Below are 17,633 nucleotides of genomic sequence, written 5' to 3' on the forward strand. Positions count from 1 at the left end.
AGGCTGCCTCCTGCATACCCCCTACTAGGGATCAAGTCTGTAATCCAGCGTGTGCCCTGACTGGGAATCAAACCCTCAACTTTTAGTGTATGGGATGCCACTCCAAACAATTGAGCCAACCCAGCAGGGGCCATAAGTGGATTTTTTAAATCTTTGTTGGCTATCTATGTATTAAGAGCCCACTTTATATTACTTGATAAACTTTCAGAAATAATTTTATTCAAAGAGAAACACCCATGAACCTTTAAAATGAACCATTTATTAAATCATTCTTAACAGTTATGTAAGTTACATGTATGTTTATGTCAGAGTATTTCACATGGAAATCTTTAAACTCTTATAGGCAAGCAAAATCGTACCACACAATATATAAGTGGGAAGGGGTACTGCTAAACATTCAAATAAAGCAAGTATTTAAAAACAATAAAACAATAATTAAAGAAATTCAAGCATTCCTTTAAGAGAATTCAATACTACAAGCTAAAAGTACTTTCTGAGTGTATTCACATAATCAAGTCAGTGTTTCTTCTTTTAAAACATCAAAAAATGGAATAAGGCTCATTAATAGATACAGCTGCCCTCAAGATTTCAATCTCAGTTGCTTTCTTTAAATTAAAATTCACAAAGTGCACAATTAAGATATATCAAAAAACTGAATCTGCTACTCTAACAACAGCTGTCCATGCTTAATACTTAGTGGTTTATTTGACCAAATTGTGTCTTTTCAGGGAAAAATAAAAAAGATAAGCCACTGTAAATCACTTAGTTGAAATATATGCTAATATTTTTCTTAGAAATCAAAAATTATGGAGGAAAAGGGTTATTTATCTTAAGGGAAAAAAAGCAAAACACTGGAATGATCAAACATTTCCAAAGAACAAGCACCACAAAGGACATTTGCATTCAGTTTTGTAATATTTATCAATGCATTTTCCTTACTCCAACCAATCCACTTCATCGAATTCTGAATCATCTTCCGAATCACTATATTCCACAGCAATACGGCGGGACAGGATGGTGGCAACATCGTTTTCAATGCGTTCATGTTTAGCTTCCTGTTCACGCTGCTCTTCTACTTTTCGCAGCTGAATACCTGATATAGTAAATCCAAACCATTCATTGTAAACCAAAATACTAGGTATTATTAATCTTTCTGGAATAAAATCAAATACACATGAGAAATACTAATAGAAAAATAAAAAGCAATGTCTATTAAAAAGATCTTGAAGGAATCATATTTAGAAAGACATTATTTTTTCCATTATATTGTCTGTAGTAGGTGGAACTTACCAGACATCCTACTGGATATCTACAATGTATTAAACCATTATAATCTACTGTGCCTCCCTGCCCACCAAACCCTAAAAAGTTAATAGATGATACTTTTCTTCTGTTATCTCTAGAATCAAATAAAATAAATACTGTTGATATTTTCTGAGGCTTTATTCTCCCTGGTACTTTAGGAAAAGGCACTCTTATTCATTCTATTCTGTAAGCTCCTGGCATATAGTAGGTGCTGAGGAAATGCTGGCAGAATACATGAATAAATATGTCAGGTCTTTTTTTGTTACTAAGGGAGGAAACTTAAACCTTTAATGGCATCTGGTAGAGCAAGTGTCACTGAGACACCAGATGGACAGCCTTAATGCTGAAGAAAGTACAGTTTTTTAAGGAGTTAATATTCATATTAAAAATAATGCAAATGGTTTTAACTAATTTTCTTTAATGTTTAAGTCTGATACTTTAAATTTCTCCTTTATTCAATAAACATTATGAGAATCCCTACTAAGTATGAAAATAAAATAGTTAAATGTGATATATTTTCTTGAAAATGATTTAAAATTGAACATAGCTTTACTTTCTAAAGACCATTTGTGCAAAAACATGATCATTTAAAATTTTGTAACTGAGGAAAACACTATTGTTCAAATATTTAGAAACTTCCTAGTGCTACAATAGCAATGCTTTTAACGGCCCTGAGAAAATTACCTTTGCGTATTGCTTCCAGAAGTACACTCCTGGCATCACTGATTACAGGTAGGGTTGATGGATGACGCTTTGGCTCAGAAGCAGGTACAACTTGTGATGGAGGAGATGGTGGCATTAATGGAACATGGGGACCTGGGGCAGTAGATGGAGTTGGATGTAGCCCAGAGGGAGGATGAGCAAGAGCTGCAACTGTGACAGGTGAAGATGGTCGAATGCCAGGTGGAGGCAAGGGAGGCGGTGGCGGGGGTGGCGGCAGCCCCTGGACTTCACCTTGTGGGAGTGGATGAACTGGCACAGTCTCACATACTGGGGCAGCTCTAGCTACCGGTGGAGAGGGCTGTACTAGAGGAGGTGCAATCGGAGGAGGAGCCGGGTGAAGAACTCCAGGGGCAATCTGAAGAGGAGCCGGAGGTGGTGGTACTGCTGGAGCTTGCAAAGTAGTGGTTGGAGGTGGAGGTGGGGGAGGTACTGGTGGGGGAGGAGTTGAAGTCATTGAAGCTCTTAATGAAGAAGTTGACAAGGCAGATGGAAGAGGTGGTGGTGGAGGTGGGGGGGTGGGGCTCACAAACACAGGTGTCCTGCCTGTAGCTGGTGACTGAGGGCGATTTTCTATCAAACCTGTAGCAGAACTGAAATGATAAAGAGATCCTAGCAAGTTATTAAAAGAGAAAAAATTAACCACACAAAATACAAATGACCATCAGTAATTATACTAAGGTAGATGTATGTATTAACATGTTCCTATAGGAATTACAACATTTTCAGCAGTATTTAGAATGAAACAAGAACATTAATACATGGGACTTTGGTTTGTAAAATTCTAAGTGATCTCATCCTCTCATGCAACTTTCATATCCACAAGCATTTTACGCTTATAATTTTACACTGTGATATGAGTCTTTGTAATGACGCCACATTTATTATATTACAATATTTGTAGCAATACCTGTGACCAGTAAAATGCTATATTTATATTGAAGCTATTAAGGCTCATCATATGTCATTTCAGTTAAATCAGTGACAACTAATTACAAACCACAAAAGGAAATGTATGGCCCTCTTCCTTCCTGAGGATAAAATATCAAATGAGTCAGTGACAGAAGGTTGATTTTTTTTAACTGAAAATCATGAAGCTAATCTCTCTCTTTAAAAATTTATAATTTGAACAACAATGGATAAAATTAAACTTCAACATAGCTTTACTGAAAATACTATGAGCAAGTGCCTATTCTATCTCAAATTCTGAGACTATTTCCCCTAATATCAAATTAACATTTATAATCAACACCTTTGGTTCCCATTTTTGAGTCCCTTAACACATTATAAAATTTTTTTATTTGTGTTAATATACAGTAAGTCCTCCCTTATCATTGTTGATAGGTTCAACGACTTTAAATGAAACGACATATAACAAAACCAATTTTACCATAAGCTAACTGATATAAACAAGAGTTAAGTTCCTATAGCATCTAATCAACAGTAGACATGTTAAATAAAAAGATGACACTATTTAAGGGCCCACTATACTGCACATCATGTGTTTAATAACAAAGCTATAATAAAATGAAATGCACTTTAAACTTTACATTCTCATTAGTTATATTTTCCCAAGAATGTGCGTCAGTTCTTATCAGAGGCTAGAAAGGCACTTCCCAAAAGTCCAATCTGCCCCTCTCCGTTTTTGTAAATAAAGTTTTGTTGAAACACAAACATATTCATTTAATTATGTATATGGTCCATGACTTCTTTCATGCAACAATGGCAGAGTTTAGCAGCTGTGATACAAACATATGCCCAACATACCTGATACAGGTGGGTATGGGTTTTGCATCTCCTGCTCCATGCATTGGTGGAGGTGGAGGTGGTTCATGTGGTCTTACTAGGACCCTTTCCTCAGCTCTAGTTAGAAGCTCACTCATCTGACTAAATGGCAAGGCAGAAAGTGAGTAAGATCCATCCATATGATCCACGTATGTCTGAGGTCTAAAAAAAAAAAAATTATACATATATATATATCAGTATATTTTTCTTGAATTATTGGTGGAGTAAAGTATTCTACATAAAATAAAGTTTATCTTTTGAATGCCAATATTTTAACCACCTTTAAGAACCTTCTTCCAGAAATTTATTACATTCATCCTGCTTTTAAAACAAAAAATGCTGCTCACAATGCAAATTTTCCTTGCTGATTCAGGTTCATTATGATGACCTCAAGTTATTTTATTATTTTATAATATCACACTAACTCAATTCAGAAGGATAAAAAGAATTACATATATAAACTGATAAACAAGAAAATAATCTTCAGCAAATTGCATTCAAAGCTATCTGCCGCTACTTCAGTTTTTTCTTTACAATAAGATGCCAATGACAAAAAATTAGAATATAAAAACTGGAATTTTTCACTCTAGCCAGTTTGGTTCAATGGATAGAGTGTCGGCCTGTGGACTGAAGGGTCCTGTGTTTGATTCCGGTCAAGGGCACATGCCCAGGTTGCGGGCTCCATCCCCAGTAGGGGGCGTACAGGAGGCAGTCGATCAATGATTCTCATCATTGATGTTTCTATCTCTCTCCCTTCCTCTCTAAAATCAATAAAAAATATTTTTAAAAAGTTAATTAATTAAAGAAATAAAAACTCGAATTTCCTACCACCAGGATATTTTGTTGCTCTCTTAAAGCTAAATGACTTCCAAAGGTCTCCTTGACCAACTCCAGACATAATTAACTATGTCATTTTTGTCTTTTTGGTGTTTTCAAAGGTGCTAGGGTACTCAGCAAATAGTATGCTGAGTAACACAGCAACTTGTGTCTTAAGATCAGATTTAAGCAAAATTTTAGATACCCTGAGCATGTGAAGACATACAAATTTACTGACTATAGAGCACACTGGGGACAGTTGGATTTAAAAAATAAGCACAAAGCAAGTTAGGATAATTGTATTTATACTACTAGGTCAGCTAAATACTTCAATTACTTAACAGTAATAGAAATAAATGTTTGCCTATAGGTTAATTTTTTTAAAAATCTAAATTCTTTCAGTGTCTTTTAGTAATGTATATAAAGTGTCTTATATGTATATTACTCCTAAAATAGGCCAAAATATTTATTATGGCCCAATAATTTACAAAGTTCAAAAGAAAACCTTAAGCTCTTTTGCATTAAAAAAATCAATAACTATTATATATGTAATAATAATAGTTATAATCAATCAACTATACAAAAATAAATTTTCTTCACAGAAAGATGTTAGTATGTTTGTTAGGGTAGGGTGTTACTTATATAGTAACCAAAGAGAAAGGAAAAGTACCTATTCCATATTTTTACAAAAGGGAGTAATTTTGTTTTAAAATCCTGATATATCTGAGTGAGAGATAGGCATAGAAAGGATGTCAGAAAGAAAAAGGAACAAAATATAACCCTTTCTCAATTCCTATTTTATATATAGTGAGTCAATAATAGTTCAAAAACTATTCCAGACTCCATTCCTCTATTATAAAATTCTAGCAGAGTCTGCCTAAAAAACTAAGAGGAAGTTGAGACTTCATACAAAAGCCAAAACAACCCTGAAGATCATCTACTCAACCACCTTTTTCAAAAAAATGACTAAAGCCCCAGTATGAAAACAATCTGTCAAGATCAGACTTCAGTAGGCTCACAGTGGTCAGGGTTTCAAAACCATCCTTATACTCATAACAGGGTCTGCCAGTTCAACAGTTCAGGATCTAATACTTAAAGATAGAGATATTAGAAATAAAGCCAGTATCATATCATTAATTTTGTTAGAAAACAAACAAAAGAAAAGAAACCTTGTTTCAAAATGAGAGGCTGGGCCATTAGCAACTTCAATATGCTTATGTAAGAGATTAGCATCATCTTCAGCCAACTCCGGACCTTGGGCCAGCTTCTGCCATTCTCTCCGCCGGTCATGAGGTGCTCTTGGCACTTTTTCTGGTTCGTGAGGACGATCTAGATTTTTCTGCTATAACAGATGTATTGAAACAGAGCCAAATGCTAAGTGCTAAGTTTTTACAAAGGGGTTATAACAATCAAAATAAATCCTAACATCAATACTACAAAAGACAATGTCATCACAATATAGTAAAGGTAACACATACAGTTCATTTGTACATTCAGAGTTAAATTTTAGCTAGTTTGCTTGTGATCCAGTTTCTCCTCCTGTTTCTTTAACCTCTATTGGAATTGATGTACGAGATAAAAACAGTATGCCTAAGTAATAAAATTTGGTCAGAAAGTCCTTTCAGATGAAAAATTATTCACCAACTCTACTACCACATCTATTAGTTTTTGCTATAATGAGTGAAATTTCTACCATTAATGGCACTGTCTACCTCTAACTAAAACCTGAAAATTTACTAAGGTTATGTTATCTGGGAAGTAACCAATTGGTTACCCAATACATTAGAAAAAATCCAATTACCCAATTAATCTATTATAACTTTCACTCAATGGAAAACAGGGTATTTGAAAAATGAAACAAGAAGTGATTTAAATGTGGGGAAAAGGATAGAAAGGTCTAGAGTAGGTACAACGAAGTCAGATGCCCAAAGGGGTAAGCAGATAACATACATAAATGGAGAGTAGGGTATAAGATGGGGAAGGCAGTAAACTAGATAGGCATGTCTATTTAAGGCATTTCAGTTCCAAAAATTTTAAATCACTGTGGGTGTCAAACAAAACCCTGCTTGCAGGTGTAACCTGGGCTGCCAGTCACCAGTTTGCAAACTCTAGCTAGAACACTGGAATACTGTCTGGTGAAGAAGATAACAGGAATGCACTATGGGGAACCGGGGGTGGGGGTGGGGAGAGGAGAGAGAGTTATAGGAGAAAGGGGTGATGAAGATAGACTTTGCCTCCTTCATAATTCTACCTAAATTCAACATTGCTTCCTCCTTCTGTATTTCTAGTTATCATTAACGTGGAATAAAGCAAATCCAAGTGAATTTTATCAGAATATGGAAAATGAAAACATAGTAGACAGATAACAGGAATTTAGTGAGAGTATAATAACCTTTTCAAAACATTTAGGATATGCCCCATGGTTAAAAACATTAGCTTAATCTACTTTACCAATATTTGCACAACATTCCTTTGTTCCTTCTTACTAGTATGCCCTTCTCTTTCCTGGCCCACTTAATTCCTATTTGTTGTTTGAGATACATTATAAGCTTTGTTGGAAGTGTTTACCAACCCTGTTCTCTGTTTAAATCAAATGCTTTTCTGTGCCCACCTCTGCTATGGCACTTATCACATCATGTTACAATAACCTAATCACTTCTATCTGTGTATAATTTAATTATAATGATCTAATCTGCTCAGATTAGATTGTGATCTTTTGCATGATTATAAAGACTTCAGTTGATTACTTGGACCCAAAAAAAGAAAATTGCCAAAATACAGGACTAATAAATTTCCATATATGCAATAAAACACAAATACTCGAAAACTAACTTCAATTTTTTGAATCTCTTGTAATACCTTCTGCTTCCTCTTTTCCTTCCTCTTATCCTCTGTATCTTGCAACATTTTTTCTTTCCATAAATCAAAGAAATATGAAGGATTGGTATAAAACTTCAAACCTTCTTTACCATCATCTCTGAAATATAAAATATCAATTAAAATATATATTAGTAAGACTTAGGCAATCAGAATAAAGATAGTTTCACTGAAATGTTTTTTTCTCTTACATGAATAAAATATAGCATGTGCAAAAATAGTGGCAAAATAAATCAAAATACTGTACCAACAGAACATTTCTCTCAAGTCAGACAAGAAACTAAGAACAATGGAAAACTAGATGTTTTTTAAAGCTGATGTTAATAATTTAAAGTACAGCTGGACAATTTTCATTCCTAACTTCTGGTGAATACCGTTTTCTCAAAGTGCTTTGAGAAATTCCAATAATTAGAAATGGTTCTGCCAAAGAGAAAAGCCTGAAAGGACAATCATATCATTTAGAATAGAGAAATTATACAGGTTTTCTGCCAATACTCTCATTTACTTATTATCTTACCAAACCCCCAAAATACCACCTAATAGTCATTCTTGTAGTAAAACAGTTATTTATATCCAAATGCCTTGCATACTGACAAAGAGTTTCAAATAACTGTCTGAATAACATTTTATTCAGGATATGTGTTATGCATGTTAAATTACCTATTTAGCAAATAATGTGGAAGAACTCCAAAAAAAAAAAAAAAAAGAGGCTAAATAGTAACTCTAGATTTTATTTAAAATACATTTTTAAAACATTGTACTTCATACTCATTATGTAAATTTAATGTACATAGATCAAGAGATTAGACAAGCAAAAATAACATTTTTGGTAGAATTCTGAGTTCTTTTATTTCCCATCTGATTAGAAATTAAATCTAAACGATAATAACAACTCCTTGCCCTTCATAGTACCATGTTTGCCATTGGCTTTTCTTATTAAAATACTCATAAAAACATTTCCCTTGAACTAGCCTTATCTTTTGTATGCCAGAACTCTGGGAACTCAGTGAATAAAGCATCCGTTTTCTAAAGTGGTAGATTACAAGGGTTCCTGTATAGCTCAGTAAAATAAAGGATGTTTGGGGATTTAGCATTTATAGGTAGAGTGCTACCTAGCTGAAGTCTGAGATAAATAATCAGCCTTCTTATTGATTAGCCTTACTGACCTATAAGGAGTGAGTATATTGAGAGGCGGAGGCTGCTCACAAACATCATATGTCTCCTGTAAGGGAATAGGCAAAGTCTTGCGGTCGAAAAGCTGCTGATCTTGAATTGTAGAACTTCGGAAAGCCTTTCTCATTGTTATATCTTGCAAAGACACTAAAAAAAAAAAAAAAAATCAACAATGTATTTTGCTTATTTTTCTAAGATGATTTAACATACGAATACATTCACATACTATATTTGTTTAAAAGTCAGCATGGCTCAGGAGGTTGTAACTGTAGTGGCTTATGAATCAGGAACCGTATTTTAAATGCTCTATCATTATATCCCATGTCATTGTGTGCCTAATTTCCTCAATCAAATGGGTTTTAATGCAACCTTTTGATTTCTAAGGATCAGAATGCTCTAATGACACCTGAAGCATATCTATATTCCCAACAAATACAACTCTTTCTTTTCTCTACTTGCCATCCCCCGTCCCCACCAACACACATTCTCTTCTTTTTTTCTATAACCTCCTTTCCCCATCACCCTTTTTAGGTTTATTTAGCTTATACCAATAACACTGAAGGAATTACTTCGTTATCAGTAGCAGTCTGGGTTAAATACACTGTTGACCTCTCTATAAGAGGACAACAGTGTATTTAATGGTAATTTAAAGAACAACAAATATTGATATTACACTCTACAATTTCATATTATAATCATAATGTTATTTTGTTCGAACTGAGTTAAAAAATCTAGGTTAAATAACTGAAAATCCCTTCTATACAATATCCCCAAAACAATTTCTATTAAATAGTTCAGCTTTTAGATTCTCAATTCAAACAATGCTCCACATAATTTTAAAGGAAATTATAAACAACTAAAGGCTTGGTGCATGAAAATTCATGCATTGGACGGGGGGGGGGGGGGGGGGTCCCTTGGCCCGACATGCCCCCTCTCACAGTCCAGGAGCCCTCCGGGGCAGGAGGCGACCCGGCGATCAGGGGAAGGCGACGCTCCCATCACACCTCTGCTGCTGCCACTGCCGGCAGTGCAAGCCTCGGCCTGGCCCTGGGCGGCTGGGTAGCCACCATCCGAGGCTTGCCTGCGCCTCGAGCCGCCATCCGAGGCTTGCCTGCACCTCGGGCCGGTCCTGGGAAGCTGGGGACTGAGGGGACTGGGGGACTCAGGAGGCAGGTGAGCAGAGCAGTCGAACCCGCCTAGGGGCGGGCCCCGCCGTGCCATACGCCTGCCGCCCCGGCGGGGCTGAGGGGACTGGGCGCCGCCATCTTTGAGGGCGTGGCAGTCAATTAGCATATCCCTCCTTATTGGCTGTGGGCGCCGCCATCTTTGTGAGGGCGTGATGGTCAGTTAGCATATTCCCTCTTTATTAGATAGGATTCTGATAGATGTTAGCATGCTAGGATTTTTTTTTTAATCCTCACCTGAGGATATATGTCCACTGGTGAGAGAGAGAGAGAGAGAGAAGAGAGAGAGAGAGAGAGAGAGAGAGAGAGAGAGAGAGAGAGAGAGAGAGAGAGGGAGGGTGGGAGGGAGAAGGAGAGAGAGAAACATCAATTGGAGAGAGAAACACTGACTGGCTGCCTCCCATAGATGCCTCAACTGGGGATTGAACTTGCAACTTAGGCAAGTACCCTGACCAAGAATCAAACCCAAAACATTTTTTTGGTGTACAGAAGGCAAATGAGCAACCCGGCCAGGACACACTAGACTTTTTGTAAAACATTTAAACACATCTTAAGTTATTTATTGGTATCTCTATTTTCATTTTCAATTTTAATAGGAGTGCTAAGATACTGAGTAAATATTAATTTTTATTTCCTTTAATATAAGAACTGCCTATGTATCTCTGTATTATTAGATGGCATATTAAATGTTTAAGTTATTTAAAAAATAAATTTTGGATAGAAATGATATAGTTCAAGTATGGCCATAAAATATTTCACTACTAGCAATAATTTTAAGAATTTCAAGAAATATGAGTAATGCACATGTATATGCTTTAAAGGATAACAAGAAAAACAACCCACAGAATAGGAGAAATATTAGCATATCATATTATTTGACAAGGTACTTGGACCTAGAATATATATAGAATTCTTATAACACAACAATAAAGAGAAAAATATGCCAATTTAAAACTGGTAAAAGGATCTGAGCAGACATTTTTCAAAAAAATGATACACAAATTGCTGATAAGTCATTTAAGCCCTGGTTTTAAATCCAAGCTTTACCACTTCCTGCTGAGTGTCTTATCTCTAAACTAGAGATGCACGAAAATTCGTGCAAGATTAGGCCTTCCTTCCCCTGGCTGCCGGAACCGGCTTCCCTCTGGCACCTGGGACCCAGGTTTTCCTCCTCCGGCCGCCGGCAGGCACCTGGGACCTGGCTGGCTTTCCTCCAACCCCAGCTTCGTCAAGAAGGACGTCTGGAATGACATCCGGTATTTTATTATTATAGACTAGAGGCCCAGTGCACAAAATTCGTGCACTGTGTGTGTGTGTGTGTGTGTGTGTGTGTGTGTGTCCCTCAGCCCGACCTGCACCCTCTCCAATCTGGGACCCCTAGGGGAATGTCCAACTGCCGGTTTAGTCTAACATCCCTCTCACAACCTGGGACCGCTGGCTCCTATCCGCTCACCTGCCTGCCTGCCTGATCGCCCCTAACCGCCCCTGCCTGCTGGCCTGATTGCCCCTAACCGCCCCTGCCTGCCTGCTCGCCCTTAACCACCCCTGCCTGCCTGCCTGATCACCCCTAACCACCCCTGCCTGCCTGCCAGCCTGATCGCCTTCAATTGCCCTCCCCTGCCAGCCTGATTGCACCCTAACTGCTCTCCTGACGACCTGGTCGCCCCCTAACTGCTTGTTCCCCTGAGGCCGGGCTGCTCTCGCTTCTAACTGCTTGCTCCTCTAAGCCAGCCTGATCGCACCCTTAACTGCTTGCTCCCCTGCACCGGCCTAATCGTGCCCCTAACTGCTTGCTCCCCGACGCCGGCCTGATCTCACCCCTAACTGCTTGCTCCCCCTCACCAGCCTGATCACCCCTAACTGCTTGCTCCCCTGACAGCCTGATCGCCCTTAACAGCCTCTGCCTCGGCCCCTGCCACCGTGGCTTTGTCCGGAAGGAAGTCAAATGTCCAGAAGATGTCTGGAAGATGTCCGGTCGACCCGGTCTAATTAGCATATTACCCTTTTATTAGTATAGATGGCTTATAACCTATGAAAAGATGCCCAAAATCGTTAATCATCAGGGAAATGCAAATACATTCTACATGAACCTTATGCTAAGTGAAAGAAGCCATACGAGAGACCTCATATTGTATGATCCCACTCATATGAAATGTCCAGAACAGGCCAATCCATAGAGACAAAAAACAGATTAATGATTGCTAGAGGCTGGGAAGAAGGGGAGATGGAGAATGACTACTAATGGGTCTAGGGTTTCTTTATGGAATGATGCAATGCTCTAAAATTGATTGTGATGATAGTTGCTTAACTCTGAATATGTAGTCCACTGAATTGTACAATTTAACTTTAGATGGGTTCATTGTAGGGTGTATGAAATATATCTCAATAAAACTGTAAAAAAAAAATGGTGTCCAGCCAGTGTGACTCATTGGTTGAGCAGCAACTCATGAACCAAGAGGTCCCTGATTTGATTTCTGGTCAGAGCACATGTCTGGACTGTGGGCTTGATCCCCAGTAGAGAGCATGCAGGAGGCAGCCGATTGATGTCTCAATCTTATTGATATTTTTCTATATGTATATATCCTTCTCCCACCCTCTCTCTTTAAAAATCAATAAAAACATTTTTAAAAGTGCTGTTTTGTTTTTGTTCACAACTAGACATGTTCGTTTATATTTTTGAAAACAGTAGAAACTTAGCATAGTATTTGCCTCAGTTAGACATTAAATTAGGTTATGTCAAACATGTTGGTTCAATCACTAAGACATCCAATATTACATTTTATTTTTTGCTTTTGTCCAGTGATATCTTTTAATATAACTTATTGTTCAAGTTTAGATCTTTTATGTAACTTGAATATATACTAAAAATGTTATTCAAAAAAATATATATTTTGAAGAAACAGTTATAAGACATTCATATTAAATAACTCCAGGATAAGTGAAAATTATGTCCTTAATAGTTCCATTTCTATATGTTAAAAAAAAAAAACAGAAAGGAGTTTGAGAAACATCAACATTCAATGTATTCTATCAAGGCATGAAATGTTGTTTTATCACTAAATTTCTAACATTAGTTTAGCCTGCAATGTGGGGGGTTTTGTGTGTGTGTGTTTTGTTTTGTTTTTGTTATTGTTTATTTACTTTCTTTTTGCCTGATATCCCTGGTTTAATACTCAGCATAGAACATTTTTGTCCTACATACTGGCAATCTGTGTGGGGTTTTTTGAAATCATTAAAGTGGGAAGTAACATTCAAATAATCAGATCAGATTTTAACAATTTAACACATGTACACATAAACAGCATATTAAAAGAAATTACATTTTTATAGAATCAATTTCAATTTACTGAGAATTTCAAGTAAATTTAAAGTAATTTTTATTTCTGAGGCAAATGTATACAAATAAATTGTAAGTAAGAAAAGATAGAGGAAAAATCTGGATAAGTTATTCTTATGTCAAAAACTTGACTTATTTTAGTATATAAAAAGAGATAAAAAAAGTAAGTAGAAATGAAACCAGGAAAGTCATGCTAATGGCATTTATAGCTAATCCACTAATTATTACAACATGTATAGAAAAGATTTGTAAAAAATTCATGTTTAATACTGTTCTTAAATATTTCACTCATCTCACCTAACTTAAGAGTATATGTGAAAGAAAAGATATAAATAAACTTACATTCTTCTTCTTTAGGGTCAAGCTGTGTAACACTAACAGATAAACGGTCCACACGTTCTTGTAATGAGTTAACTCTGAAGGAAAAACTATGTGCTTCATTGAATAATTCTCCAAATATATCTTCAGCATATTTACCTAAACAAAAATGAAGCATATACCACATAATTTAATGTGACCAGAGATAAATATCCAACAATTCAGTATTTAAAGGTGATGTCCTGATAAATTTGGCATTTTTATGTTGCTCTTCCTACATGTGTGTATGTTCAAACCCTCTCACTTGAACCAAATTAGATTAACCACCTCTTTGTATCTTGTATTAAGTACTCAATTATAAAAAGAAAAGAAAAAGGCTAAAAGGAAAAGAAGCGAAGAGCCAATCCTGCCTGTAGGGACGATCTATGTGGGAGGGTAGAACTGGGAAGATAAATCTAAGCCCATTTAGAGAATATTTCAGGGCCAAGAACACCTTGTTTTATCTTTAAAATGAAATATAAATGTCTTATTAATTAAAAACCTAATCCTTCAAGTCAAAAGACAGCCTGGATTTATTTTTCAATTTTCTAATATTAAATAATTTCCCACTATTCTAAATTTAATTCCTTCACCTAGTAGCTCTGTTCTGTAATCTGATAATGGGAACACACTGCCTATCTCCTCCTCCCCCACAAGCCCCGTCCATTGCCTTTTATTAGCTGGCCAATCCGCTTGCCTTCTGTCTGTCAGAGGCCAGGTTCACTTGCTATTTTCACATCATCCTCATATCAGACTCTTGACTAATATCCTAATATTTTTTAAACAACTCAAATTTGACTAACCCAATCCACTGAGTAGCGACTACCCCATACCTTTCACTTGTAGATATTTGATAATTAAAAATATTTCCCTAGGCTAATAAAATATATGTAGAGAGAGACACTAGTGTCCCAAAACAGTTAAAGCCTCTAAAAAAGTAAACAGCAATAACAAGCAAGCAGAAATATAATTCTGGCTCTACCTTTCATAGATAAAATCATATTTTAAAAGCAATCTCAGTAATTCTTATCCATCATGTGATTATGTTCCTAAAGATTCTGTCCTTATTTCCCTTTCCCAGAGGAAACACACAGAAGAAGAAATGATTTTAAAACTCATTAATTTTACTTAAAATGACCACCTTTTTCAGGATAACATTGTATTCTCACCTATTATCTCCCCCTCCCCCTCAATTAATCACAAGAACATCTTAATACGCTAAAGCATAACATTCTGGTTTGGAAATAATAGTTTTAATTGCTATAAAAATACTTACTTAGGCTACTTAGTTGTCTAATTATATTTGCCAAGGAAATATTGGTTACACATTCTAGTTCATTCTTAATGCCTCTAGGCAGTGCTGTGTGGCACAAGTGCCTAGGATCGATATTTCTTTTCACTAATGGCATGTTGAGCTCAACCTCTGTGCCAGTTCACCTGCAGAAAAATCAAACAGTAAGTGAACATTATTCCCTTGGAACCAACACAGAGCAAGACCTTATCTTTCACATTTAGTAATAAAATATCTGCCAGTATAAGACAATGAAAATAGAATCACCTGACTAAATGAATCATACTTTATTTGTCAACCTTTTATCTTCAACTATTAGAATGTCAACATTATATAAAACATTGGGGGGGGGGGGGAACCCTTGCTTTCAAAGTCAGTTGCTTCACAGTGATTTTATAATCACCATCACTACTACACTCCAAAAACTGCTGACTTATTACAACAGGGATTTTGTTCTACAGAATTGGTATGAAAGGTTCTCCCTAAATAAGTGCCTAAAAGGATTCAACAAGCTGGAAACTTAGTATCAAATTTACATTTCCACATGTGGAAGAAAAAGGGGCCACATACTAAACCTAACAAGTTCAGGGGAGGCCTGCATGGCAGGCCCTTCAAACCAGACCCAAAGTAACCATAGCATGATCTGAAATGAAAACTTTCTAACTAAAAGTGAGTCATGGTGGGTGGTCATGTCCTAGGCCTGTATCTTCCTTGACAAAAGTCAATCTTTACCTTAACTGAGCCTTTCTATTGTCTTTTTGGGTCCACGATAGATAACACATTTGGAATGTCAGAGTACTCCCCCTTTTTCCACTTCTCAGGGCAAAATCCACCACAGCAGAGACCACACAACTCCTCACTGTTATCCTGTTGCCCAAATACCAACTCTATGTGCTGTAAATGTTAATTATTAACTATACTATACTCATCAACGTTCAAGAAGAATGTGTTTCTCTATTTTACTCTATCCAATCTCAGAGATTCCCCCCACTTTGCTTCTTCCTGCTTCCTTATTAATCTACCACCAATGGATTTCATGTAACCCCTAGCCTTGTGTCTCCTCCTTAGACTGTAATGTATAAAATAAGCGGTAAAACTGCCATTCTCTGGAGCATTTTCTCAATCCATTGAGATTTTTCTTCCTGGCAACTGTCATCAGTTTGGCTCAAATAAACTCATACAAATTCTCTACAGGTTTGGATGTCACTTACGTAGACACATAAAATGTATCAGGTTCAACAGCTGAGATCAAATAGTCCAAGTAGCCATACATCCTCAAACTAATAAATCAAAGAGTTCAACCTTTTTGAATTTCAGTCCTCACTTCCCAGGCTTCCCATATGCACACATTTCAATGGTCATACAAGTCCCCCATCACTCAACACAGTACATTAACTGTAACTGCATAAATACAACTGTTTTGCAGGACTTCATCCACACGTTGCTATGCTAATAAGAGATGCACATCATCATCAGTGACCAATCAAGTCACTTCTTTTCAAAGTAGGTTGGTGATTGGTTATTCTTCATCTGCTTTTCAACCAGTCTATGGACAGCAAAGCATATAGCTGGGATAAATCCATGTGAAATTTTACAAAATGGGTGATTGAAAGAGAAATGGCCAACAAAGATAAAAGTGCAGCAAAGAAACAGAAAAATGTTAATGTTAAAAATAATGAAATTAAAATTGAATGTCAGTAGAATAGAAGAAATAACTGATTATAGGAATGTTGCCCCTGCCTCTGTTTGAGACTCTAGATATGCAGTCAAAGGAATTAGTGAAGTCAAACTTATTGACATAATCAGGGAAAGTAGTTGTGACAAAAAGATGTCCCAGAGGAAGTGATGCCAGAAAACAACTTCACACTAAAAGGAACTCACAGATATTTCACCACATTGAAAGTGCAAAGAACAAAATGTTGAAAGCTGGTCTAAATTTAGTAGAAAGGCACAGAAAAGATGCTCACTCTGCTAGCTGTTCTGTTATAAAAGGCCAAGAAAGCACTGTTCAAAGTACTCTTGATAAGTTTTTTACAAATTAAGCACTTTAATTCCGTTTCTAATGGTTTATATCACACTAGAGGCCCAGTGCACGAAATTCGTGCACGGGGTGGGGGGGTGTCCCTCAGCCCAGCCTGCACCCTCTCCAATCTGGGACATCCCTCTCACAATCCAGGACTGCTGGCTCCCAACTGCTCGCCTGCCTGCCTTCCTGATTGCCCCTAACGGCTTCTGCCTGCCAGCCTGATCACCCCCTAACCACTCCCCTACCAGCCTGATTGATGCCTAACTGCTCCCCTACCAGCCTGTTTTCCCCTAACTGCCCTCCCCTGCTGGCCATCTTGTGTCCACATGGGGGCAGCCATCTTGTGTGTTGGAGCAATGGTCAATCTGCATATTACTCTACTATTAGATAGGATAGAGGCCTAGTACATGGGTGGGAAAGGGGGCCGGCTGGTTTGCCCTGAAGGATATCCTGGATCAGGGTGGGGGTTCCTTGGGGCATGAGGCGGCCTTGGCGAGGGGCCTGTGGTGGTTTGCAGGCCGGCCATGCCCCCTGGCGACCCAAGCGGAGGCCCTGGTATCTGGGGTTTATTTATCTTCTACAATTGAAACTTTGTAGCCTGGAGCAGAGCAAAGCCTTCTGCTTGCTCCATGGCAGCAGCCATTTCTGTTGGGGTTTATGTATCTCCTATAATTGAAACTTTGTAGCCTTAAGCAGAGGCCTGGGCCGGCCAGGGTGTGTGGAAAGCTTGGCTTCCTCCATCGCCGGGGGCAACCCTAGCCT

General features: G+C 37.4%; 1 protein-coding gene across 1 annotated transcript in view; it reads right to left on the reverse strand.

Annotated features, from left to right (window-relative positions):
* Positions 1-252: 252 nt before the first annotated feature.
* WASF1 (WASP family member 1) overlaps positions 253-17,633 on the reverse strand; it is a 34,279-nt gene continuing 16,898 nt past the window's right edge. Inside the window, exons 2-9 of the mRNA XM_028139932.2 lie at positions 14,831-14,991; positions 13,540-13,674; positions 8,670-8,823; positions 7,459-7,603; positions 5,796-5,968; positions 3,793-3,972; positions 1,990-2,618; positions 253-1,093 (exon numbers count right to left, since the gene is read on the reverse strand). Of these exons, the coding sequence (XP_027995733.1) occupies positions 936-1,093; positions 1,990-2,618; positions 3,793-3,972; positions 5,796-5,968; positions 7,459-7,603; positions 8,670-8,823; positions 13,540-13,674; positions 14,831-14,963 (1,707 nt within the window). The 5' untranslated portion in view covers positions 14,964-14,991 and the 3' untranslated portion in view covers positions 253-935. The remainder of the gene's footprint in view (positions 1,094-1,989; positions 2,619-3,792; positions 3,973-5,795; positions 5,969-7,458; positions 7,604-8,669; positions 8,824-13,539; positions 13,675-14,830; positions 14,992-17,633) is intronic.

The sequence above is a fragment of the Eptesicus fuscus genome, chromosome 10 (genome assembly GCF_027574615.1).
Source record: "Eptesicus fuscus isolate TK198812 chromosome 10, DD_ASM_mEF_20220401, whole genome shotgun sequence".
Classification (NCBI taxonomy): Eukaryota; Metazoa; Chordata; class Mammalia; order Chiroptera; family Vespertilionidae; genus Eptesicus; species Eptesicus fuscus.